The sequence below is a fragment of the Neomonachus schauinslandi genome, chromosome 5 (assembly GCF_002201575.2).
Source record: "Neomonachus schauinslandi chromosome 5, ASM220157v2, whole genome shotgun sequence".
NCBI classification, from domain to species: Eukaryota; Metazoa; Chordata; class Mammalia; order Carnivora; family Phocidae; genus Neomonachus; species Neomonachus schauinslandi.
In genome coordinates, this window is record NC_058407.1 from 153,774,472 (window position 1) to 153,800,640 (window position 26,169).

Genomic DNA, 26,169 nt, shown 5'->3' on the forward strand with positions numbered 1-26,169 from the left:
TAGCACGTGGAAGAAGGTCTCTGAAGGCATTACCATGCACTTGGGAAAGAATTTTTAAGTCTGCACATATTCCTGTAAGTATAGCAAACCTGTACAGAGCAATGCACAAAAGTTGGGTATTTTCAGGATAGATGCTTATGTGATCACCAGTTTGCAAACTGCTGCCTAAGCAACTTTTGAGACAGGTTGACCCTTGCACTTTTCAACTTGGGCATAGTCTTCCAGCCAAAATGCATCCGAGGTGGAGGAGGCTGTGGAGGAGGATGAGCTCTCATTGTCATGTTTCACCATTGTCCAGTATGGAGAAGGGGCTCTCACTTCCTTCTTGTGGTCTCTGTGAATCATCACGTCACAGTTAATGTCTTTCCCTACACTGATAGTACGGTTCTTCTTTTTATATCCATGCCACTCTCTAGAGATAGACATTGGTCTCGTTGCAGACTGAGGCCCAGTGGACCCTGGATATTTATAATACTTAAGTTTCTTATCTGAAACTACATCTTCGTTGTCATCACTGCTTGCTAAAGGGTCGTCTTTTGCCTGCTCAGTTTTCTTTGTTGGGCTGAAATGAAAAAAATAGTGAAATAAATGGATTTTTAATTGTCTGAACATTCATTGTCCCCTAACAAGATGTCTTATAAGCCGCTTTGGTTCGTAAAAGAGAGGATATGATTTAGCTTTGGCACTTTGTGTGTTGCTGACGTTTTTCTCTTGAAAAGTACCTTTACGTTTGTTTCCATTCCTAAGTGTAAATAGAATTCTGCCTTAAATTATTTCACGTTGCTTTGTACTGACTTAAGCCAGGCTACCGACCAGAATCTTAGCAGGCCTTAAAGTGTAGGTTAATTTCCCTCCAGAATGACAGGTCAGCCTGGCCATGTCCTCCACAGAGCTCTGTTCTAATGGGTCACATGGGGTCAGCAATAACAGCAGTAACCGGGTATTACCGATTTCCAGCATATTTGAAAACTAGTGGGCCTCTTAAGATCTTCAGCACACTAGTCATCAGGAAATCTTTGAGTCTTTTTTCTCTTGAGCATTATCATTTGCCTCGATTTTGGGTTTAGAAACATGGATTTATACAATACCCTCTAGGCCCAAATGTGTCTCATTCAGTATTCTACTTCTCCATTGCTGGCCAAATGATTTTTTTTTTTTTTAATTTGACAGAGCACAAATGGGGAGCAGCAGGCAGAGGGAGAAGCGGGCTGCCTGCAGAGCAGGGAGCCCGATGTGGGCTCCATCCCAGGACCCTGGGATCACGACCTGAGCCAAAGGCAGTCGCTTAACCGACTGAGCCACCCAGGCACGCTTCTGGCCAAATGCTTTTAAAGATTTTTTTGTAACTTGCCCCCACTATTGGCTCTCTTGAGAGCTTGTTTGGAGGTTCCAGCAGAGGAGCGCAGCTACTCCTACACCCTTGACCAGAGGACAGTTGTCCGCTTTGAGCATGCAGCTCCGGGAGCGATGAGGGAGGAAAGGGACACCTGCCTGGCCAGCCCGATCACCCTCATATCCCCAACTACTGGCTTTCTTGATTGTTGAAACTTGGGCAGTGCTGGCCTGCTGGCAGCTGCTGGCCTCTTCAGCTTTTCTAAAGCCTGCCGTTCCTGCACCTGCTACTCTCCCGAACAAATGCTGTTCCCTGCTCCCCCTCATCCTGGTATTAGTGATTGTGGACCTCTGGCACATCCGTCCTGCTATGGGGAAATAGGAATTCATTTTCTTCCCCAGCAGCCCCCTCTCCCAACATTTCAGACTTGCTTGTGTTATCACTAATATTCTTGCAGTTTTGACTGTTCTATTTGTTTCCAAGAATTTGAACAGGTTTTCCTAAAGTTTCTCTCTTCTGGTAATAAATAATTAGTAATTGAGTCATTTTCACTGAGAACCACTAGTCTTATTAAAATGTGGACTTTCCTTCATCCTTGGATTTAGTGCTGTGCTAAGAGATTCAAAAGATCTCAGGATTAGAACACTTTGCCTTCAGACATGCCCAGGACTTCCTGAACAGCTTGTGAATGGAGAGGGGGGGGGAATCCACGTTATTTTTTTTTTCCAGACTGCAAAGAATATCCTTTGTACCTTGGTATTAGGTAACTTTAAAGAACAGGTAGTAGAGCCAGGTTCTTAGTCACAAGCCAGCAGAGGTGAGAGTTGGCAACAGTTTTGGTACCACTGGGCCTGCCCAGAGTATTATATGGAATATTCTCCAGTGTGCACACAGTGCCATTTGCTCCTGAAAAAGGTCATACCAGCGTTCTAAGAAGCCTTTTCTTCCTTTTTGTGCTCCTTCCCTGCCCCCTTCCATATAAATTCCCAAAGTGCCTTACATACAAGCATTTTGTTGAGCTAAGGAAGGGATTCAGAAAGTGCTTGCTATTGTTCCTAAGTCCGTGGGCTTTAGCCTCATATTTGAGTTGTGCTATTCTGTTTCTCTCGTCTTTGTTTTTGAATGGTCAGTCTGCCATTCTTAGATTTTCATATCCTGAATCTCAAACTCTGAACAATTAAAATGCTTAGAAACATACTCATTCTGTAAACAAATGATTAAGAACCCAGGCCGCACCCCCCAGTAACAGGGTCCACCAGCTGTGTGTGGCTGCCGAGTTTTAACTGATTAAACTTGACGAAAACTTAAAATTCCTCAGTTGCAATTCCTCACATTCCAGGTGCTTAATAGTGGCTACCACACGGGACAGCACAAATAGAGAACATTTACACCACTGCAGTAAGTTCTTTTTGAACATCGCTGCTCTAGAGACAGACCTAGTCACACTTCGCCCTCTGACCTCTGGCAAGTTTACAGACACCTCTCCTGGCTTCCTTTTTCCTATCTGTAATCAGGATAATAAAAAGCACTGGCCTGAGGATTAGGGGTATAACGCTCGGCAAGCAGTGTCCACCGCATAGTAAGCAATGTTACCGTGAATGATTTTTAACTACAGCATGATTGGTTTGGTTAGTGGGGAAAAAACTTGTCCCCTGTCGTGCCTGATCTAAGGGGACAGACAGCTCTACCCAGCTCTAGTCCCACTGTCACCATGTGGGGATGCAGGCCTATCTTCTGATTTTTCAGGAGAAACCAGAGATGCAGATTCTTTCCATGAAATCTTAGATGTGTAAATTGGGCAGCTAATTCAAATATTTTTCATTTAAAAAAATTTGAAATATACAGAAAAATGCAAAAAAAAAAAACCAGGCAGTTTAATGAAAAAAAAAGTTATAAACACTTGAGTTGCCACACACCCTGGGGTCAAGAAATAAGAGTACTGGCCCCTGGAAAAGCCCCTGGGTATCTTCCTTTCTCTCTACAGGTCATTGCTATTCTGGCCTTTTTTTTTTTTTTTAAGATTTTATTTATTTATTTATTTGAGAGAGAGAGAGCACAAGAGGGGGTAGGGTCAGAGGGAGAAGCAGACTCCTTGCTGAGCAGGGACCCTGATGTGGGACTCAATCCCAGACTCCGTGATCATGACCTGAGCCAAAGGCAGTCGACTGCTTAACCAACTGAGCCACCCAGGTGCCCTATTCTGGCTTTTTAAAATGCTGTGGGAGGGGTGCCTGGGTGGCTCAGTCGTTGGGCGTCTGCCTTCGGCTCAGGTCATGATCTCGGGGTCCTGGGGATCGAGCCCCACATCAGGCTCCCTGCTCAGCCGGGAGCCTGCTTCTCCCTCTCCCACTCCCCCCTGCTTGTGTTCCCTCTCTCAGTGTGTCTCTCTCTGTCAAACAAATAAAATCTTTAAAAATAAATAAATAAATAAAATAAAGTGCTGTGGGAGACTAGCAAAGCACATCTGTTGGCCATATCAGTCCCTTGGACCACAAGTGGGAATATCTGAAGTAATGTCAATGCAACGTGGGCCCTCTTTTAGGCCTTAGTAAGTCCCCAGCCAGATTGCCTTGAGCCCATCCCAATACACAGCTGTAGCAACTCATGCTTGGAAATCCTGTTGAATTAATAAGGACCGCTCTTGCATCAGAGCACTGAACTTGGTCGTTGAAGGGAAAGGATCTCGTGTTCTACATGTTCTCATGCTCGAGAGACCTTCCTCACGGGTGTGACCAGCAGGAGAGTCTCTGGTACTCCTGGGTTACAGATAACCAAACCCTCAGAGATAAGTGATTTGCCTGAGAAAGCTGGATTTTAATTTTCATTCACTCTGAATAAAGGAAACCACAGGAAAGTCCTGTGGTAGATTTAGCATAACAACAGAGACTTAGTCCTTGCCTTCAGTTTGCATTCTCCCAGGGCAACAGAGTAAACAATGGATGATACAGATTACTTCGTTGAAATTAGGAGAAATGTTGTGAAGGAGATACACACACATGTTGCTTTGAAAGCATATGATGGGTGGACCAGACAGTGTTTTTAATGCTTTCTAATTTAGGAAGTCCTCTTGGAAAAAGTCTGTGCTGTAAGCCTTCAAGGACGAGTAATGACGGGGTCCTAAGCATGTTGCAGACAGAAGAGCAAGTGCAGAGGCCCCGAGGCAAAGAGAAACAAGGCAAAAAAGCTGAAAGCCAAAGTGGACTAGAGAGGGAAAGGGAGAGCAGTATGAGGTAAGGCTGCAGTGGGATACAGACACTGGCCACATGGGGTAGCAGAGACCAATATAAGGGTTTGGGCATTTGTCCCGAGAACAGAAGGTCTGAAAAGATTTTAAACAGGAACATGTCAAAGTCAGATTTGCATTGTAAAAGGGTTGTTCTGTGTAGAGAATGAATAGGGGACAGGAGTAGATGGTAGAGACAAAACGGTGGCTCTGACTGGGGTGATGGTAGTGGCCAGGGAGAAATGGACAAACGTGAGAGACAGTTGGAAGGTAAAATGACAAGTCTAAGTGATTATTTTGGGCAGGAACAAGGGAGATGGAGAAATCTAGCACGACCCCTAAATTTCAGACTTGTTCAACTAGGCAAGTGTTCCCCCAGTAAGATAGGGCCACTGGGAGATCAGCAGTAAGCTGGCTTTTGATTTTTTGGCATAAGGACTGTGAGGGGTTTGTGATACACCCAAATGGAGCTACCAAGTGGGAGACTGAAGATCATACAATTTGAAAATCACTCATGTTTGGAGAGTGATAGAAACCACAGGCACCAGTGAGAGATGGCCCAGGAGACTAGAGAAGGAAGCCAAAGAGTTAGCCCGGGGAACGCCAAGGCAGAAGCCTGGGGAAGATGATGTTTCAACAGGAGTGAGGGTGGCAGACGTAGGGCGTTGAACGCTGCCCAGAAGCCAAGCACAATGAAGACTTGAGTCTACCGGAGTCAGGAACGTGAGGGCTGCGGGGGGGGCCCTGCCAAGAGGCCTCTTGGCCAGGTGAAGAAAGCAAGGCCTACACAGAGGTGGGAGGCAGAGCACCTGGAAAATCATCTCCTGGGGAAATGGCCCACATCTGCTATAGCTCTTTCTACCCGTTTGGAGTCAAAGGGACAGGACCGTGGCAGGGGGGCGGGCAGAGGGCAGCAGAGTCAAGGTGGGGTTTGGGAAGATGGCAGAGGCCTAAGGCTTACTTGTTGAAAAGGATGCAGAGAGAAGCCGAGTGTGCAGGAGACGAAGGGATGGGACTCACCGCACGTGTTTAAGGCTAACTGGACAAGGGGACACGTGGCTGGTAGATCTGCAGGCAGAGCTCCCATTGGATGGTTCTCTTTGTTAGAGCTCCAGGTTCAAGGCTCTCGCCCTTCATCAATCTGCCTCACATTAGGTCCTGTAGATTGTACTTTTCCAGAAGGATTTAGAACCCACTAAATTATTGTGGTTGTTTCACCAATCCCTCCCACTCTGGTCCAACTGGTCATTCATTCTCCCATGAAACCAAGACCCAGTGCTTCACAGACCCCAAGGTACTAGCATAACAAAAGATTTCCTAAAATCAACTACTTACCATGTTACTGGGAATTTGGTCTCAGGGATTAAATCAGAGATTTCTTGCCATTCTCGGGGTATCTCAATAAAATCTCGGTAAATCTTGATTTGTAGCACTGTTCCTATGGTGATTTGCTGCAAAAGTTTTAAAAATTCTCGAAGAGTATATCCTAACACGTTGGCATGGCCAACACTAATCAGAACATCACCTGAAGAGGGAAAAAATTATCAGTAAATTAAGATAATGGGTCAGTGGGCTCATACCACTTCTGGCTCTACTGAGGTGTTTCATTTTAAGGGTTCAAATTGTTGGTTCGTTTCAAACCCAAACCAGGCTTCAGCCTTTATTTAATAAAAGCAGTCATCTCAGTGATGTGAGTGTCCTTTGCATAATGGAGAATGCATGCAAGATGTTTCTTAATAGCAGTGTAATGGTAGATATTATTTCATGTTTTTATTGCATTTCTTTAGTCCTTGGTGTGACAGAAGAAAAACCATTTATAATCTGAACCATCCTTTAAGATTCTAAAAATGTGTTTGTTTCAAGTAAAATGAATAGCTATTACTATTAAAGAAAAAACCACTTATACTAAGTGAATAAATGACCTAGTTTCTCTTGTACCTGCCTGGCAATTTCCAGTGCCCTCCACTGGTATTAACATCAAGACTTTGATTTTAATTTTCTGCCTTGCACAGTATGAGTTGAACAAATAATTCTGCATGAAAAACACTGGACATTTAGCATCCTTTAATTAAGCTTACAATGTCTATACAGAGTATGTTGGTTAAAGGGATTTGACAGCTAGGTTGCCTACTTTAGGGCACTGCTGGACAGGGAGGGAAGCGCAATGGTCAACCATGGAGCTTCTGATCCCCCAGCAAGTGGGAAGAAAACCACATCTTGACCGCAAGCCCCTGGACCCCCAAAGTGGATGTTACAAAGACCAATTTACTCATTTGTGCATGGACATGTAAAGGAGATCCAGCCATGGGGCACACCCACCTGGGTCACTAAACCCGGAGCAGGAGATGCAAAGGGGTGACAGGAGCACCCGGCTGCCAGGGGTAGTTCTACATGGCCCTCTGATCTCTCATCGTTTTCCAAGTCTGGTTCTCCAGCCTTTCTGGCAATTCTGTCAGACTCAGTGTTCTAAGTTCAGTGCCTTAATAGAACGGTTTTCTATTGCTTGCAGTGAAGAATCCTGACTACCACAAGGACACACAGCAAGAGAGGAAGGAATACAAAGAAATTACTTTTTAAGGGCTCACATTGGATAAAGTCTTAGCAGATCTTACTAGAACTAACAGCCTACCAAATGGTAATGGAGATTTTATAGCTAACACTGGATGAAGGGATTCCGGTGAAGTCCCAAAGGGTGTGTTCATCTCTCTGTGCATGGGAAGCTAGGGGCCCCTCAATTACCCTCATTCCAAGACAGCTGAAGCCTAACCTCCAAGAAGAAAAGACTCAGGATGAAGTACCTTCCCTGCTACTACGCCCCACTATGCTATAGTTGAGAACTCTGCTAAATCTCAAGGGAAGCCTCCGGGGAATGCCAAGGACAAACTTACATAGTGCTAGATCCTATCAGAAACTTAAGTTTCAAAGTAGTAAACAGAATGAATACTTAGAAGGGTGGAGAAAACCTACTTTGGTCTTAAAAAGTAGCTGAGAGTAATACAACCAGCCAAGGATCTGCAGCTAACTTCAAAATGAAACAAGCTTTTCCCAGCTATGGTGTGCGGTCTGAAATAGCTGTTCATCATATGGAGGTTAATTACAACGGCAAAAAACAAAAACAAATAAACCAACAACAAAAACCCCTCACTGGATGAGCGTACGTGCCTTATGTTAAAAGGAGCGTTTATAGCTAAAAGCTAAGGCTTGGCATTCTGCTTAATTACATTGTTAAAGGGTGTTTTTTTTTTTATCAAGAGGGCAGAAAACAGCTTAATTCCCTGACATCCTGGCTATAAACCAAACCTGTCATTGTATGAATGTGATTACTCTAGCAATAGATATAAACATCGCCCTTCATAAAGAAATACCAAGCTGGTATTTATGAATACCAACCTCATTACACATTTTTTTTTCAGTTTTAATGGGCTGTAGGAACCACTGGCCAAAAGGAATTTAAAGTTTAGCCAGAATAAACTTAACACTAAACTAAACTAGGAAATCAAGATGAAACCCTATTTTGAAACACCAGAAGAGAAAAATATGAAGCATGTGGATGAGAAATAATGGGGCTGGGAGATAATGGGGTCAAAGAAATAGGCTTGGGGGACTGTCACCTCTGAAATTCTCAATCATTGTCAAAAGCACTGAATTCCGGTCTCTCAAACCAAGATCCTGCAGGGAAGTGACTGACCTGTCATGAAGAGATCTGGGACTCTGGACTCTCTCTGATACTGAAATCCCATTTCCAGTCAAAGGTGTGGGCTTTCTCGGGGCCATGGGCTGGAGTCCCAGCCCTGTCCACCCACTTAGCTCTGTGTATTGGCCTAGTTCCTTCCTCTCCCCAACCCTCTTATCTTGAAGTGAAGTCCTAAAGGGTGTGTTCATCTCTCTGTGCATGGGAAGCTAGGGGCCCCTCAATTTCCCTGATTCCAAGACACCTGAAGCCTAACCTCCAAGAGGAAAAGACTCAGGATGAAGTACCTGCTTCTTGCATTACCCACCTTCCAGGCGTGGTGCAAAGATTAAATGAGATCATAGATGTAGAAACTCCTTGCACGATGGCTATGACAAATATTTATTATTCACTTTTTAAGCACAGACATAACAAATGCACGAGCACTGTAGGTTAAGTCCTGGATTTAAAAAATGAATTCAAGACTGCCTCTGACCTCAGGGAGCCCACTGACCATGAGGTCCTGCCTCCCGTGCATAAAAGCACACTCCGGTCGCACTCCAACAACCAGCAGCTGTCCCCTGACCCCGGAGAAGCTAAGAACATGCAGAAAAGCTCATGCAACCTGTCCTGGACTTTTTCTGGTCTGGAAGGTCCAGACCTATCCTTCTGGCACTCCGTGCCACAGCACCAAGTAGTGACATTTGGAGAAGATGTTTTGGATTTTAAGGGGAGGTAAACGTTCACAATGACATCATTTATCTATTTTATTTAATCCACTGCTTCTAACCCGAGCTGCACTTAGAATCAATCACCTGAGGAGCTTTGAAACCATGAACTACCCGACCCCTGGCCCCAGATCAATTGAATCAGAACCTTTGGGGGGATGGGGCCTAGGCAGCTCAGTTTTATAAGTTCCCCAGGTGATTCTAATAGATAACAAGAGTTACAAACCGGTGGCTTAACCCACTGGGGCTCCTCTACCACAATCATTTTTTATTAAAAACAACAACAAACAGGGGCGCCTGGGTGGCTCAGATGGTTAAGCGTCTGCCTTCGGCTCAGGTCATGATCCCAGGGTCCTGGGATCGAGTCCCGCATCGGGCTCTCTGCTCCTTGGGAGCCTGCTTCTCCCTCTGCCTCTCTCTCTCTCTCTGTCTCTCATGAATAAATAAATAAAATCTTTAAAAAAAAAATAAATAAATAAAAAATAAAAACAACAACAAACAAACAAGAAAACCCAAGTCTGGAAACTCTAAGAACAGCCTAAGAGAAATGATTGCCGGTATTCCCACTGAACTGTCGTTTTCAAAGTACTTTCATAAACATGACCTCTCCGAATCCTAGCTTCCTCTGACGAAGGTGGTATTATCCCAAATCAGAGATGAGGGGCCCTACACCTGGAAGGTCAGATGACTCTGCCCAAGGTCACAGAACTACAAAGTGGCAGAGCCTGGGCCGGAATTCAGGCCCGGCTAAAACCGGATGGCTCTTCCCTCTCACCACCCTTGCAGTCCATCGTGTCTCCCTGGCTCCCAAGCACAGCCTTAGAACCGGAGCAGACACTGGAAAACATGTCTTGAACTGGATGGAAAATTCATTCACCCCAAGACAAGAGAAGCAGGGCGGTGTTGATAAAGCCCTTGGGCTCGGAAGTCTAACAGAGAGGGTTCAAGCCCCTGATGCCTGGTAGGCAAGTTACTAAATATCTGATTCCTTCTCTGGAAGGTCGTTTAATGCAGAATCAACCTCAGGGATTGTCAGGAGGGTGAAATGAGATCATGCATCTAAATGTTAATGATGATTCATACTGCCTATGCAAGAAGAAGGGTTTATCCACTGAGAGCCATAAACTCTGGAGTGACACCGTGCCTGTGTGTGTATCCCATGTGCCAGGTGGGGGTGAACCTGGGCAAGGAACTCAAGCTCACCGAGCCTCAGTTTCGTCCCCTGTGAAAGGGGGATGACAACGGCTCCTACCTAGAGACTTATGATCAGAATTCAACGAATAAAAACACACAACAGCGAGGGTTGGTAAAGTGATAGCAAGTGGCTGGCACACAGAAATCGGCTCTCAAGCAATGTCATCATCATTATTATGGTTACCCTAAAACCTGCTAACTGGAGTCTCCCCGGAGGCAGACAGGAGGGAGGCACGGGGAGACCACACTCACCTGGCTTGAGTTTTCCATCCCTGGCCGCAGCCCCCTTCCTGATGAGGTGGGTGATCTGGAGGTAGGGCCCATTCTGGATGATGATCAGGCCTAGGCCCAGGTTCCCCACAGTGAGTTTGGTCTGCTGAGTTTTGCTCAAGTTATGCACAGATGACTTGACGTTGAAGTCGATTTGTTTGTCTAATAAAAAGAGGGAGACATTTTTTCAGTCTGTCACCTAGACAGCAACATGGTAGTACCGCTGGGGTCCTAAAGTCAGACCCCCAGGGCAGTTTCTTAACCTTTCTATTCCTCAGTTTCCCTCTCAGTAAAGTGAGGACAGTAAGCTTAGAGGCTTGTTAGGAGTATAAACTAGACAGGTAAAGGGCTTTGCACAGGGCCTGGCACTTGCTGAGTGCTTAATTAATGTCAGTTATCATCTATCCACTTGACAAATCTTTTCTGAGGCAGGCAGTGTGCTAGGAAATAACAATTCCTTGCCCTTATGGATCTTCCAGCTTAGTGGAAGAGACGGATATCCATCGGTCATGTAAATGTACGTTGAATAACAAACAATAACACATGCTATGAAGGAAAAGTAGAGCTCTGAGGGGGACTGACAGGAGGCCAAGGTATCCCATGGGGAAGGTGGTTCAGGCTTCATACAGGAGGTAACATTTGGATTGAGGTCAAAAAGACCAACAGGAAATACTTAGACCAAGGAGGGTGGGAGGGAGCAAAGCGGATCAAGGTTCTGAGACAGGAAAGAATGGAGAGGAGGGGGCAGGCAGGAGGAGCAAAGGCAGAGCCCACCTGGGCTGCTTCACAGGCTTAGCTCACTGCAAGGCCCGGGGAGCCACTGAAACAGGACACAGTAAGATTTGCATTTTTCTTAAGACAAAACCAAACCATGGATTGTGGGGTCCAGAGTGGAAGTGGGAAATCCAAGTGTTACTGTAATCACCCAAGCATGCCATGGCAATGACAGTGGAGATAGCAGGAAAAGATCATTTGGCAGGAAAATCTGGGACAATGGGTGGTGGTGGAGGGGTGTCGAAATACAGAACTACAGAGCTAACTCTCACAAGAAAAGTTTCAGACTGTGGAGTGATTTAGAACAAGTTATTCTCCCGAGAGGAAACTTCTGAGAAGACTCATTTTCAGTCCACAGGAAGCTTCTGGGGACATTCTTTTTCAGCACACTTTTCCTTAAGGACAAGGGACAAAAGGCTACTTGATGAGCCTTTGCCAAATCCATGGGACTGTGGTGTTTTGAGGGCCCAGGAGTCCCCAACTGCTGAGGGAAGGGCTCCCCCAGTCCCTCTGCAGCGGCTGGCCAGGTTCCTGGCCCTTCCCTCTTCTAAGCAAGTGTTCTTGCTCATCTCCAGCCTCACCTTCCCTCAAACCACAGATGCTCTCTAGAAAATAAATAAAGGAACCCAGTATAAAGAAGGTACCACATTCGGAGATTGTTCAGGATTATAGGAGCGATTTGGAGCAGGCCGTACCCCTCCTTCAGCCTCCAGTTCCCAGCATACAGAGAAGTGGCATCTTAGGCAGGCTCTGAGTCCCAACCTCAGCTTGCAAATTACGTGTGCTTAGGATAAAATAATCTATGCAGCCCAGTCTCCGAAGACGGCAGAAGGCAGACTCAAAAGACTCCACCCCTGATGATTCCACCTTCTCCATGGAAAGGACAAAACTACAGGAGATAGATCGGGAGTGCCAGGCCCCCAAGTGCGGGCTGGCGGCAAAGGGGCAGCGCAAAGCCCCGGGGCGGGGGGGGGGGGGGGGTTGAATTTCTCCACATCTTGATGGTGGTGGTTAAACCTGGGTCATCATTTGTCAAACCTCAGAGCTATACACTAACAATGGGGGGCTCTTATTGTATGTAAAGCATAGTTTAGTAAACAAATGATGGGGAGAGGCTACTTCCCAGACCAAGAGTCTGACGTTCTCATCTTACAGGGGAGGCAAAGTGATGGAGGCTTTGTCCCCAGGGCGTCGCCCTCTCCCCACTCCCCAGTTACCTTTTTTGCTTTTTAGGACGGCCTTCTTCATGGCCCCAGGAGGGCAGGCCGCTCAGAGGGCCTCCCAGAGCCGAAGCTGGAGTGGATCCAACTCCCAACTGTTTCGAACCCGCGAGGAGCCGGCGCACTGCGGGGCCGACGGCGGGCGACCGGGCGGCCCCCGGGCGGCGAGGAGACCTCGGGCGCTGCTCCTCGGGATGGCCGCCAGGGGGCAGAAGTTGTACAACCGTGGCGGTTGCAAGGCCTCCGTGGACCACGGAAAGCGGTGTGAGTGGAAATTTGGGGGGAGAAAAACAAAACTGTGCGGGCGGGGGGGTAGCACAGTGCCTGGCTCACAGTGGGTTCATCATCCATTCTTGGAAAACAACTGAAGTGGGGAGGATGGAACAAACACAGAGGAGGGTGTGGCAAAGACATGAATCGGTCTGCAGAGGCTCGAAGACCGTAGAAGAGCGCAGAAGCCCCTTCCTTGCTTCTCTCCCAGTAACGGTATTTTTAAATATTGTTGCATCAACAGCCCCAACTGTTTTGGAACTGCACTGTTTTCATGGATGTTTTGAATGAGGAAAGGCCAAGGGTGGCTCGAAAAAAATGAGTCACAATTAGGAGAGGAATTAATTCTTCCTTCTTTTTTCCAAAATAATCTTTCCTCCCCCACACACATTCACTCATAGGACAAATATTTACTGGAAGCCCGCTCTGTGGTTTGTACTGAGGCTGGGGACACAACAGTAGGCAAGACAAACAAGGGTCCTATCCTTTTGGAACTCGGATTTAAAAAGCAGATGAAGTGGACAATTTTAGGAAACTATAAATTAGCAAAAATATATTCTAGAAGAAATAGAAAACAATGTGATGAGGTAGGACCTGTTGTCATCCCAACTCTGATGACACTCAGAGGGTAAGCACCTTGCATCCATGCTTTCAGCAAATGGTTATCAGGCACTTATTAGGTGTCAGGCACTGTGCAGAGATGTCCACAGTCAACCTGGGCAGGTTCTGGTTTAGTCGGCCATTTCTGTGGCCCTACCTAGGCAATAAACCAGGGTAGATTTTCGTTGGATAAATCCTGTCTTGCAGAAACTGAGACAAAGGGAAATGAACAGAGCCGTCCATTTTGGCGCTCTCCACCTCAAGCAGTCTCCAGCAGGTGGCTTCCCATGATCAATCACCAATTTCCTCCTCCAAACTGTCTGGCAAGGTGTCTGTCCAGACACCAAATTAATTCCTTCCTAAAATGCATCCTTTTCCTCCATGTTCCTATGAGCAGGGGGAGTGGTGAGAGTTGGTGGGGCTCAAGCACGTCACCATCGGAGGTTTGGTGAGGGGAGCATATCAGCACCTGGCACGCAGGGGTCCTCTCTGCCTTCCCTCCATCCCAGGCTAGAAACTCTCTTTAGGGCAGGTGTCCGGATCACACCGACAGGTGGAACTGCAGGATACAAATGGTCTTGGCTGCCGTCCTGTGCTTCCCAGACCTCCCTTCAGGACTGAAGGCTTTCTTCCTGCCCCTCTACCCCACCCCTGCTTCTGGCTGAGCTCCTTGCCCAAGATCACACCTTCCCAGGTCAGCTAGCATCCAGTGACCGGTCACTGTCGGGTAAAAACCTGGCTCCCTCAGTCCAGCCCAAGCAACTCTGGAGGGCAATCCCAGCTCCAGAGCTCCTGTGGGGTCCCCTGGGATCCTTCTGTGGCTTTGCTGCCACCTGAGTTCGCCCTTTGCCAGGTGCTGCTTCCCCTTTTCCCCTCTCACAGGTGTGGGTCCCAAGGGCACTCCCCGCAACTCAACAGTGTTTCCTAGAGAACACACCCAACCTGCTGCAGCTAGTGCCAGGGATGGTCTCAAAGAGTAGATGCTCAGATGGGATTTGGGAGCTGGATGACCCTGCTGTCCAGGTAATAATGAGGGTTCCATCCCCAGTAGAGGAGGGGTGTGCATAGCCTGAGGCACAGGGAAACACTAAGGCTGTTCAATTTTTCACCATTGTAAAATGGAATGGTTTGGCACCCACATGATCTGCCTGCCATATCTCTTAGTACTCCTATGCCTTATTTTGACAGTAAATGGACAAAGTAGCCACAGCCTGAGAAATACATAGCAACCAGTGGCTCGAACTCCTTAGGGATGGAGGTCTGAGCCATCTCACCATATAAGCCACCTAGCCCACAGCGGTGCTAGCAGAAGGTGAGAGGAATCTACGATGGCAGAAGAGGAGGGAAGGGTTTCACGTGTCACTTATGCCTCGAGATGAGCTACAGCAACGGTGGGAGCTGTAGTTTGTCCCGCTAACCTTCCTCTTAAAAGATTCCCACAGAAATACATCCCCACCAGGGTCCCGCTCTCAGAACTGAAAAGAAGCAGGTGGATCTGCATAGCACAGTGGGTGCACTGTGGCAAGTGTTGCCTTGGGCTTCCTGGTCCCCCTGAAGACTGAAGGACCCAGTCCCCAGCTACTGGGAAGGTGGGAGGTTGACAGATCTCAGCTGTCAGCCCTCTCAAGGAATTGTCCCTGGCTGAAGAGCAGCCTCACCCAAGGTCATGCCCCATTCCTGGGGTAGCTAGCATCCGATGACTAGTCCATGCAGGGATACAAAGGCTTGGCCCCTTTTCCCCAACTCGGAACAGCCATCCCAGCTTCAGAGTTCCCCACGGGGTCTGCCAAAGCCTCCAATGACTGCACCACTGCAAACTGCTCCCTCAGCCTTCCCTGCTGCCTCCCTGCCCCTCCCCTGCTCCTGAGCAGCACTCCCTCATAAACTCCCTGCTCACTAATCGCTAATCGATACTCTCTTGTCTCTGAGTCAGCTCCAGTGGAACCCAATCCGTGAGAGGAAAGGAGATTTGAGCCCAGGGCACAAACAAACTCTGGATTTAGCTTTTTTTTTTTAAGCATTTTATTTATTTTTAAAGATTTTATTTATTTATTTGACAGAGAGAGACAGCGAGAGAGGGAACACAAGCAGGGGGAGTGGGAGAGGGAGAAGCAGGCTTCCCGTGGAGCAGGGAGCCCGATGTGGAACTCGATCCCAGGACCCTGGGATCATGACTTGAACAGAAGGCAGATGCTTAACAACTGAGCCACCCAGGCGCCCCTTAGCTCTTTTGTTTTATCTAATCCCAGAAACCCCATGTGCTTATGTATGGTGCATCCTCCACACTCCTAACCCATGTGGTGAACTTGACCCTCCTCTCCCCCGGGGAGGCAGTGTGTTCTTTATTCTGTCAGGCCAAAGATACTCCTTAAAGAGAAGAGTGATTACACAGTCCCCTCCACAGCTTTCACCAAGGTCCCATCTGGATTCAGCCTCTGCTGGGCCAAGGCCTACCATCCATCACGATAAAGCACACCGTGTTCACAGCCCCTTAACAGCCACCAAATGCCTATTTATGACTCCAGGCTGCCACCATAGATCCCTCCTGGGGGCTTCTGGGTCCCCAAGGATTTTCTGCCTTAAGGATCCTTGTGGCTCATTTCTCTCCGAATAGAAAAGTCCCAGCTGCTTTGCTTAGGGGTGAGTCAGGGGATGGGGAGGTTCTATCACTGAGGCAGAGTGCATGACTCTGGGAGTCTATTAAGTAAGAGGAGGGAAAGAGGCCCAGGGAGGTGACAGGACTTTACCAAGTTCAAGGCAGTAGAAGGGGTGGGACTGCAATACAGTTCTGTATCCTTTCTGTTCCATCACACCACCTCTCCTAACCCCTAGGGTTTGCATCTACTAAAATCTAGACTGGGATATAGAGAAGGGAACTGATCTGTCCTGTAGATCTCTGAGAGGCTTGGGACTTTGAAACACCAGACACGCTGGAAGTCAAGAATGAGATGGTGGGGCTAAAAACAGGATTAAGGAAAAAACTGTAAACAGAATATTTGGTCCCTGTCCACCCCTCCCACCCCCATCCTGCTTGGTAAGAAGGAATGGGATAGGTGACTATTGTCTAAGACCTGTGACCATTAACCTGGTAAAAAAAAAAAAAAAATGTTCTCAATTTTTTTTTTTAACTTCGCGCTCCTTTTTTCCTATAAAGTATAGTTGACATATATTAGTTTTGGGTGTACAACAGAGTGATTCGACATTCGTATACATGATGAAATGATCACCACGATAAGTGTAGTTACCATCATACTGCTTGTTTTTATCCTTTAATCTTAGATCCAGAAACTTTTGTGGAGGGGCAGAGATAGGAAGGACTGGGAAGTGCCCAGGTAGAAGGAGAAATTTCTACTTGTTTTATTATTTATTTATTTTATTTATTTATTTTTAAAGATTTTATTTATTTGGCAGAGAGAGACACAGCGAGAGAGGGAACACAAGCAAGGGGAATGGGAGAGGGAGAAGCAGGCTTCCTGTGGAGCAGGGAGCATGCGGGGCTTCATCCCAGGACCCTGAGATCATGACCTGAGCTGAAGGCAGACTCCTAATGGCTGAGCCACCCAGGCGCCCCTGTTTATTTATTTATAGAGAGTTTAGAGGGGCAGAGGGAGAAGGAGAGAGAGAATCTTAAGCAGGCTCCATGGCCAGCTCCAACCCCACACAGGGCTCGATCTCATGACCCTGAGATCATGACCTGAGCCGAAATCAAGAGTTAGACATTTAACCGACTAAGCCACCTAGGAGGCCCATATACTTGTATTTTTTTTAACACGATAATCAAGTGATCATCATTCCACTCATTTGGGGTCAGAATAGGCAAACTGTTCCAACATTTCACCTCAGGATCCTCATCAACTGCCTCGTAGTCAACATCAGTGGACATGTTTGAGAATTCAGAACTATGTAGTTGGAGTTTTTTGTATTACTGGGCAACAGAAATTCTGGACAAAAAGCCAAGAATATGATTCCATCAAACTTCTCCAGTACTTAAAAAAAAAAAAAAGTGAAGCCCTCCTACAGTAATGTGATATGCATATCTGAATCCCTGGAATATATCAATCAGCTTCTGCCAATTTGTGTGGCAGAAGAAAACTAAATGATGTATTTTTTTTTTAATATCCTTCCCTCCAGGAGACCAACGTTTGGACAGGAAAGTCTATAGACTAGCAATCAAATCCCTCTTTACCCAATCTATGTGGTGACACTGATAACTCTATGAGTTTCTGCAAGGCTGTTGGATTTAGTGGAATTTGAAACTTGCTGAGTTTTGTGAACATGTAGGCATTCCAAAAATAGAGACAGATGTCACTCTTCCAGGTCTTTCTAGAGATGACCTATGTGGCATTTAAGGAGAAAATGAGTGTCCCATCTCCTGTTTGCTGCATGGGAGACTATCCAGGAAAGAGCTGGATCCAAAGTTAGGGTTAATGGTGATTTGGTCCATGAGTCATGAAAGAAAAAGAAACCTCCACTAGACAGCAAAATTGTGGATGGCTAGATCATCTGTATTTGATCATAACAAATTATGCCAAGGTCTTGTTTTTTTTTTTCTTGTTTTTATCCATCCAAACTAAGCCTCTCCTCAGGCCTCAACTCAGTAAATAGTTATCACCAAACACTTGGTAACTAAGGCCAAAACCTTAGGAGTCATTCCTGAGGCCTTTCTTTGCTTCAACCCCTCCCGCATTGTCAGTCATTTTCCTTGCCTACAAAATAGCCAAAGCTGTACATTTTTCTCCGTTTTCACTATTCTCATCCTAGCCAAAGCTACATTTCTCTCTCCTAGAGTACTTTGCCTGTTAATTGGTATCCCTGTTTTCAAACTTGCCCCTCCCCCCTACTAACTACATTATCTTTACAGATTAAATAAGACCTTGTCAGTCTCCTGCTGAAAACTTCCTGTGCCTTTCCTTTCCACTTAGAACAAAATCCAGACTTTTTACCATGGCTCCCAAAGCTCTACCTCTGGCCTCCGCCTACCTGTCTGTCTTTTCATACTACCCTGCAGCCAAACAGGCTATTCCTCAGTTCCTTGAACAAGCCAACCTCTTCTCTGTCCCTTCCCCTAATCCTCTTTGCACTGGCTTTTCCCTCGGTCTGGAGTAGCCTCGCCCACATCTTCACAGGTTAGGTCTTTATGATCTTGGTGATCTCAGTGAACCTTCCCTGACCATCCTAAGTATCACCGCAGGCCTCCTCCTCCCCGCCATCAGACCGACTCCCCCATTTGATTCACAAAGCAACACCTGAAATGATCTTTATTTTCAAGATAAAATTTTAACGTGTTTGTCTCTTCCCCATGAGGACGTAAGCTTCCGGAGAGTGGAAACCTTGTCTCGCATGTCCAGGCCAGTCCCCCCACTAGGTGTCGACAGTTATTTCCTAAATGGGGCAGTCCCCGAGCTGACCGACGCAGAGGGGGCAATGCTAACACAAGGTGACAAGAGCTGTACGGAGCCCCGAGTCACTCGGCAGAGTCCCCCACCTACCAATCTAGTCTCCCTTTTGAAAGGCTAAAGACTGAGGGGCATTTTGTCACGAAACAGTCATTAACAACGATAACAATATTATTGGCAAGAAAGCCAAAAGGCGGCGTGGCCTGCCGGAAGAGACCCGGGCGCGGGGCAAGGGCCTGGGCCGGCTGCCGGTCCGGCTCCAGGGCAGCGAGGCGGGCGGCCGAGGAGAGGCCGGCGGAGCGCGGCGGAGCCCGGGGCGGTCGGGAGGGTCGGAGCTGCGGGCCGGGGCTGCGAGGCGGGCGGCAGAGCCGGGAGGACCGAGCAGGTTCGCCGCGGCCCGGGAGCTGGCCCGGCCTCGCTGGCGCCGCAGCTTCGCTTCCGGGTGAGGGGCGGGCGAGACGAGCAGTTCCGGGGCGGGCGGCGGTTCCGGCTGTGCGGGCCGCGCCGCGGCTGCTGGTCCCGGGCGCGCGGAGGGCGCGAGAGGCACGCGGGGGCCGAGGGGCGCGAGGCGGCGGCGCGGGGACTCCGGGCCCCGGCGGCGGCCCATGGGGCGGGAGGCGTGAGGCCGCGGCCTGCCCGGGGCTCGGGGGGTGGGGGGAGCGGGGCGGGGAAATGGATAAACTGACCATCATCTCAGGATGTCTCTTTCTGGCCGCCGATATCTTCGCCATCGCCAGCATCGCCAACCCGGACTGGATCAACACCGGGGAGTCCGCGGGTGAGCGGCGGGCGCGCGGGGCTGGACGGGGGATTGGCCGAGGGCTGAGGGAGGGGAGACCCGGCTGAGGGGAAAACGGGGCTGGAGGGTGCGAGGCGGGGGCTGGCCTGAGGAGGGAGGGGACGAGGGGGCGTCCGGGGCTGCGGGGCCGGGAGCCCAGGGGGCCGAGGGAGGAGAGGGGATGGAGAAGAGGACGCGCGGTCGCGAGCGGGACCCTCGGGCTGAGGGGAGCGGCGCCCCAGGCTGAGCGAAAAGTGGCCGAGAGGCGACGAGACCTGGGCTGGGCTGGAGGGTCCCGCACGGGGAAGGGGGGCTGGTGGGGAGACAGTCACCGGACCTGAGGGACCCCAGAGGAACGAGCTTCGTCCTGGATTGGGGGGGACGGGGAGGCGGGGAGAAAGTCCAGGTGGGAGACGGGAAGAAAGCGATTTGGAGAAAACGGAGGCGCCTGTGAAGGAATTAGAAACTAGGCGGAGAGCCGGGGCCGGGAGGGAGGCAGCCTGTGGGGCAGAGAGAGAAGCCCCAGAGAGCAGCGTGACAGTCAGGTCCGGACCCCGGCCCGGGAGGGAGCTGCGGCCGGGTTCCAGGTGGCCCGACCAGAGAGGGTTAATGGTGCTGGTGGAGCTGGTGTGCTGGGTGAGGGCGGGGGTCTCCCTCCCGCGCGCCCTCGCCTGACCCCTACCCGCTTGGCAGTGTTTAAGACGCATGTGGGTTCCGATTTCCCCTTTGAAGTCTGTGTGGTTATAATTTTGCTTTATTTTAGGCCCGGGAGCTATAATAATACTAATAATAAACTTCGTTTTATGGAGCATCTTTCATTCCAGCGCATCACAAAACGCTTTAGAGATCTTAATAGTAGTTACAAAATTAAATAACACATTAGAGTTTCAGGCAGCCCAGCAATAGTAGCAGTGTCTGCTGTAACACCACGGAGCTGTAGGCGGCAGAGACAAGGTGGTGCCCTCAGGAGAGAAGTAGGCATCCTTCTGAAGGGTATCCCAGGTGAATGCCCTTGCAGGATTTTTCTCTTCTTGGACCACCACGCTCGCTCGCTCGCTCGCGCTCTCTCTCTCACTCACCCAGACCTGTGAGACCAAACCTCTAATTAATGTCACAGCTGTCAGGAGAGCTGATCGGAATGAAGGAATGAGCTTGTTTTCTAACTGCTTGTTCAGTGCAGGTGAAGGGAATATTGGGGGTTGGGAATGTCAGACTCCCTCCGTGAATAATTTGTTATAAAAATGTATCACTGTGCTGTCAGAGTTACTTCTTAAGTATTACTTATGGTTCTGTATTTATCCTGCAGTATATTTAGCTCTTAAAAAAAGCTGTAGCTGGGACATTTGTTGCTCCCTCCTCCCTCCCTTCTCTCCTCCATCTAGATCTAGTAACACAAAATCATGCTGTCAGATTTACGGGTTATTAAAATAACACACTAAAAAATTCTCTTTTTCTTGCCTTTACAGGTTTTAGCAGAGCTCTTAGTTGTAAAACATATATGATTATTTTGATGTGATTGAGCTGTTAGCTAATTGTTATTGTGGTAAATTTGCAATATATAAATGTATCAAATCAAATGTACACAATGTATGTCAGTTATATCTCAGTTTTTTAAAAATTGTAAGGTGAATAAGAAAATGTTCGGGATGGTTTGGAATTTGATGAAACTATGGGCTGTTTCTGAAAATGTTGACAATGTCAGTGTTACTACTAGTTTGTACAGTTATATGTGTGGCATGCACTTCATGGCCTGTTGTTTTTATCTTAGTTATATGTACAGTGACTTCTTTCATGAGACTTACTTTGGGGACCTTGTATATACTTAGGGATGAAGAGGTTTCACTGTTCTAAGATAGAAGATGATTTTTGCAAAGTGCTTTTAGGTGAATCCCAATGTAAATGTCCATGGGAAAGATACACAGTTGATCCTTGAACTTGGGTTTGAAATGCACTAGTCCACTTACCCATGGAATTTCTTTGATAAGAAATCTTACAGTACTGTAGGAAGAAATCACTGTAAGAAGAAATCAAATCTTCTTTGATAGAAATAAATACAGTACTGTAAATGTACTTTCTCTTATGATTATCTTAACATTTTCTTTTCTCTAGCTTGCTTTATTCTAAGAATACAATGTATAATACATATAACCTACAAAACATGTGTTAATCAGCTATTTATGTTATTGGCAAGGCTTCCAGTCTACAGGCTATTAGTATTAAGTTTTGGGGGAGTCAAAAATTATGCATGGATTTTCAACTGTGCAGGACAGGAATAACATCAGTAGACAAAGTCTTCAGCTATGAGTTGCTGCAGAGATGGGAGGGACAGAAGTTCAAGGCTTGAAAAAAGTAGAACATGTTTGAAATAAGTAAATAGTTGGAGAGAAGGCATGCCAACCAGTGATACAGGAGGATTGTCTAGCAGCATGGAAGCCTCATTGAAATCAGTGGTCAAGAACATAGAGTGTGATAAGCCACCTGCCTTATTGACCTTCTCTAGTAGTGCTCAGTTGCTTTGATACAAGTGCCTGGTGAAAGCCAGTAGAAGGTTTCATTCATGTTTGGGGTTTGCCAACGAAATGCAACAAAATGACAGAGGAGCAAAGATGTTTACCGTATTGGCCAAAATGTTGTAATGATGGCTCATGGATTCTCAGCTGGATAAAAAGTAAAAGTGAATAAAGGAAAGAGCTGATGTACTGGTCAATGAATAGCAGATGATATATGGTCAGTGGGATTGTGGACCCAATAGAATTGAAGACCTGACTGGGAGTGATTGATACATCAAGGTGGAAGGGCAGGGAATTATGGACACAAGGTCCAGAGTGACAGAGGGGATGTGTGGCTAAAATGGGTGGAGGAAGTGGTTTTTTTCCTAACAGTTTCCTTGGCCATCTCAGGATACCCTTCAATTAAATATTCTGTAACTTGGAAGAGGAATAATAGGAGATAGTAGGAAATTTTTCAAAATCATATCTAACCTATATTTCTTACCTTAAATATGTCAGACAGTAAGCCCCCAAAACTTAAATAGGATGTTTCTTTATTGACTTGTGCTGTGATAAGATGCACCTGAACTTTGCCTGGTACAGCATTTGTATGCTCAATGTACACTTTTATCTGAGCAGACAGAACTAGTCTTGAGTTTTTAAAAAAATTCTGGACAGAATTGCACCTTCCAAATCAATGAAACATTTACAGGAAGTTCAAATAAGATGGCAGAAGTGACAGGACTAGCTTTACTCTAAGATCTGCACAGAAGTGACAGCCTAGCAGCAAAAAGTTAATGTGTTGGTTCCCTTCAGTGCATTAAATACAGCATATTTTGATGGTGATGTTTTTACTGCAGTTTTTTATTTTTTATTTTTTTTATTTTTTATTTTTTTTAAAGATTTTATTTATTTATTTGACAGAGAGAGACACAGCGAGAGAGGGAACACAAGCAGGGGGAGTGGGAGAGGGAGAAGCAGGCTTCCCGCGGAGCAGGGAGCCCGATGCGGGGCTCGATCCCAGGACCCCGGGACCACGACCTGAGCCGAAGGCAGTCGCTCAACCGACTGAGCCACCCAGGCGCCCTTACTGCAGTTTTTTAAATGGACAAAATATATTTTGAAAATTGAATCCTGGAGCTGAAAGGTTCTGCAGATGTAATTTGAAAACCACTGTAGTGAACTAGTACAGAAAATTTCAGAATTCAAATCCAAACTTCATCACTTATCAGCTCTTTGATTTGGAGCAAGTTACTTAGCCTCTCTCTTTATAGTTCTTCCTCTGTAAAATAGGGATATTAATAATACCCACTTCATTTGATTGTTAATGATGATTGAGTTCATCCATGTAAAACATTTAGAACAGTACCTGATACATAGTAAGTGCTCATTAAAGGTTAGATATTGTTGTATTGCTATTCTAGTTTATGATAACATGTCAGAATCCCAGTTTTGAAATTAAAGCTCAGAACTTTTTACTGTGAGAACTGACACATTTTCTTTATTAGATGTTCTTGGTAATAAGGAAATACCAAGCATAATATGGCCAGGCTTAGCAGAAGTCAAATTCATCTTCCCTCTTGGCATTGGACTTTCTGCATCACTCCTATACTGTTCTTCCTCATTTAGTCTCTCATGACCATATTCTAGTCTCTCTACTCTTCAAGTTTCTACTTGAACTACCACAGAAGGAAATGAAATCCAAAAACAAAAAACTGAATAGGATAACTTCCTAAAATCCTGGCCAATAAACTGTATTATCATAAGGTTGTGGACCATGCTTCATAGTGGCAGAATTTTTAGTTAGATTTTATTGTATTGGTGCAAATACAGAGAAAGTACATTCATTTTATTTTCATTTGTATGTGGTAACGTTTCCTGAGCTTGCTCTGATAGCCTGTAGGTTATACACAGACTTTTGAAGATATAATGAAACAGAAGTAGATACTGTATGTATGAGGAAAGTACATGAGGAGGCACTTTAGTAAGGACCCTTAGTGGTTCCTGTTAATAAAAAATATTGAATGGCAGGTGAATATAAGGGCAAAATTGCATAATTCTGCTGTGTCGGGTCAAATTTCTTCTCAATACTAGAACTCAACATCAATAACAGTATCTTTCATTTTATATAGTGCATTATAGTTTTTGAAGCAACCTAATGTCCATGACTATGATTTCTTAGGCTTTTTATATTTAGCCAATGTAGAATAGTCATTTCCACACCTTTTCCCACATGTCAGTGCTTTGCACATGAGATTTGAGTTTCAGTGTTGCAGACTCCCTTCAGGAAAACTCTTCATTGAAGTATTACCGAAATCTTATTTATGCACACCTTTTATTTACTTAATGGAGGTTAAAATTCTTAAGTGGCTGAAGTTCTTGCCAGATTTCAGAAGAGGGAAAGAAGGAGATTTGGGTTTTAGTCTTTTTTTTTTTTTTTTTTTTATTCATTTGAGACAGAGAGATACAGAGAGAGAGAGAAAGTAGGAGCAGTGGGGAGAGGCAGAGGGAGAGGGAGAAGCAGACTCCCCGCTGAGCAGGGAGCCTGATGCAGGGCTAGATCCCAGGGCCTAGAGATCATGACCTAAGCCGAAGGCAGATGCTTAACGACTGAGCCACCCAGGCGCCCCTGGTTTTTAGTCTTAAGTGATGTCCTTTGCTTTGTACAAGGCCCTTAACCTATCACTGTTTTCTCATCCCTAAAGAGACAAATTTTTGTGGGGGAAAAAAAGTTTTTTAGTTTTATTGAGTTAATTCTAAGAAAGTCAACAATTCAGCAATGCTGCTTCTGATAAAAATTATCTCGAGATCCCTTCATTGAGTCATCTTACCTTTACAGCAAGGATTTTAGTGACCATTTAGGGTGATGCCATCCTAAATCATCTTAGTTTAGTGTTCTTAACAAAGATTTCCAGATGTTTTCCAAAAGTCCCTTCCAGTACATAAAGGAACTCCTCTTTTGTGTCTAATCACATTTCCCTCTATACTGTTGGTTATCACATTCACTTTGTAGTCTGTGGTAGTTTGTGTATTTATTCCTGAAAATATTTTCATTCTTGTTCTTTTTTTAAATTGATTAGATTGGATGTTAGAGTGTTTAAGGAGTCATAATAATGGACATACTCTTTCCTGCTTATATTCTGAACTGAGGGGAAAAAGGAATAGGATCCAAAATATTATTTTATTACTGATAAAGAGAATGTGGCTTTTATCTGTGCACAAGCATCTTCCTCTTACTGGACCTCAAAATTGAATAGACTTAACCATCCATTCTCCAGCAGGACTGAGGCACCTGCCCTATAAGGCTTCCAGCATGAAAGAACAGAGGAAATGAGTGGGCAGATTGCTCCCAAAGGCAAAAAGATGGACCACATATGCCCAGTTTTTTTCTCCTAAACTGCTAGTCGAATGTAGTCATTCCTCTGACGTGGGAAGGTTTAAGTAAGGGGACACAGATAAGCTAAAAACATTATGCTACAGCCCCCTCTCCCCTGTCCCTCATTTGAAACCTAGGAGATGGCTGACCTTTTGGGGAAAGAGATTTCTTTCTGCTCAAGTATAAAAACTGGCAGGTGCTTGGGGAAGTGAAAGACTTGAAGAGGGTGTCATTTCCTATTCTGCTGCCCACTACCCTCTCCACAGGAAATCCTGGTAAACCTCAGATAGGGGACTGTGGTACTTGACATCTGTCATGTAAGATCTACAAGTGGATCCTGGCCTACAAATTGGGGTCCTTGGTTTAAAACATTAAAATTACAAGCTATCCAAGCAGACCTGTTTATTAAATACTAGAAAATTATTAAATAGCGCTTTCCCCTGAATGGTAAAAACTTCAGTGATCACAGAGGTACTTTACCATGAAGGAGCTCTGTAACATCAGTTTATTTTTTATTTTTATTTTTTTAAAGATTTTATTTATTTGACACACACAGTGAGAGAGGGAGCACAAGCAGGGGGAGTGGGAGAGGGAGAAGCAGGCTTCCCGCTGAGCAGGGAGCCCGATGCGGGGCTCGATCCCAGGACCCTGGGATCATGACCTGAGCCAAAGGCAGACGCTTAACGACTGAGCCACCCAGGCGCCCCTGTAACATCAGTTTAAACAAAGCAGTCTATCCAGAACTTCATTTTGTTAATCTCTTTGGACATGACTTATAATGAAGGACAGAATTTGGTTCTACCTAAGAGGGCAAAAATCTTGCGATTGTATTCTCCTTTAATTTAAGA

At 46.2% G+C, this 26,169-nt stretch overlaps 2 protein-coding genes across 2 annotated transcripts in view; one reads left to right on the top strand and one right to left on the bottom strand.

Annotated features, from left to right (window-relative positions):
- Nucleotides 1-165: 165 nt before the first annotated feature.
- Nucleotides 166-12,440, bottom strand: PDZD9 (PDZ domain containing 9). Its single transcript, XM_021686829.1, has 4 exons — nucleotides 12,410-12,440; nucleotides 10,401-10,580; nucleotides 5,892-6,081; nucleotides 166-562 (listed from the first exon to the last, which is right to left on the bottom strand). The coding sequence occupies exons 1-4, from the start codon at nucleotides 12,438-12,440 to the stop codon at nucleotides 166-168; spliced, it is 798 nt and encodes a 265-aa protein (XP_021542504.1).
- A 6,904-nt stretch (nucleotides 12,441-19,344) lies between these two features.
- MOSMO (modulator of smoothened) overlaps nucleotides 19,345-26,169 on the top strand; it is a 63,426-nt gene continuing 56,601 nt past the window's right edge. The window contains exon 1 of the mRNA XM_021686837.1: nucleotides 19,345-19,456. Coding sequence (XP_021542512.1) covers nucleotides 19,351-19,456 — 106 coding nt within the window. The 5' untranslated portion in view covers nucleotides 19,345-19,350. The remainder of the gene's footprint in view (nucleotides 19,457-26,169) is intronic.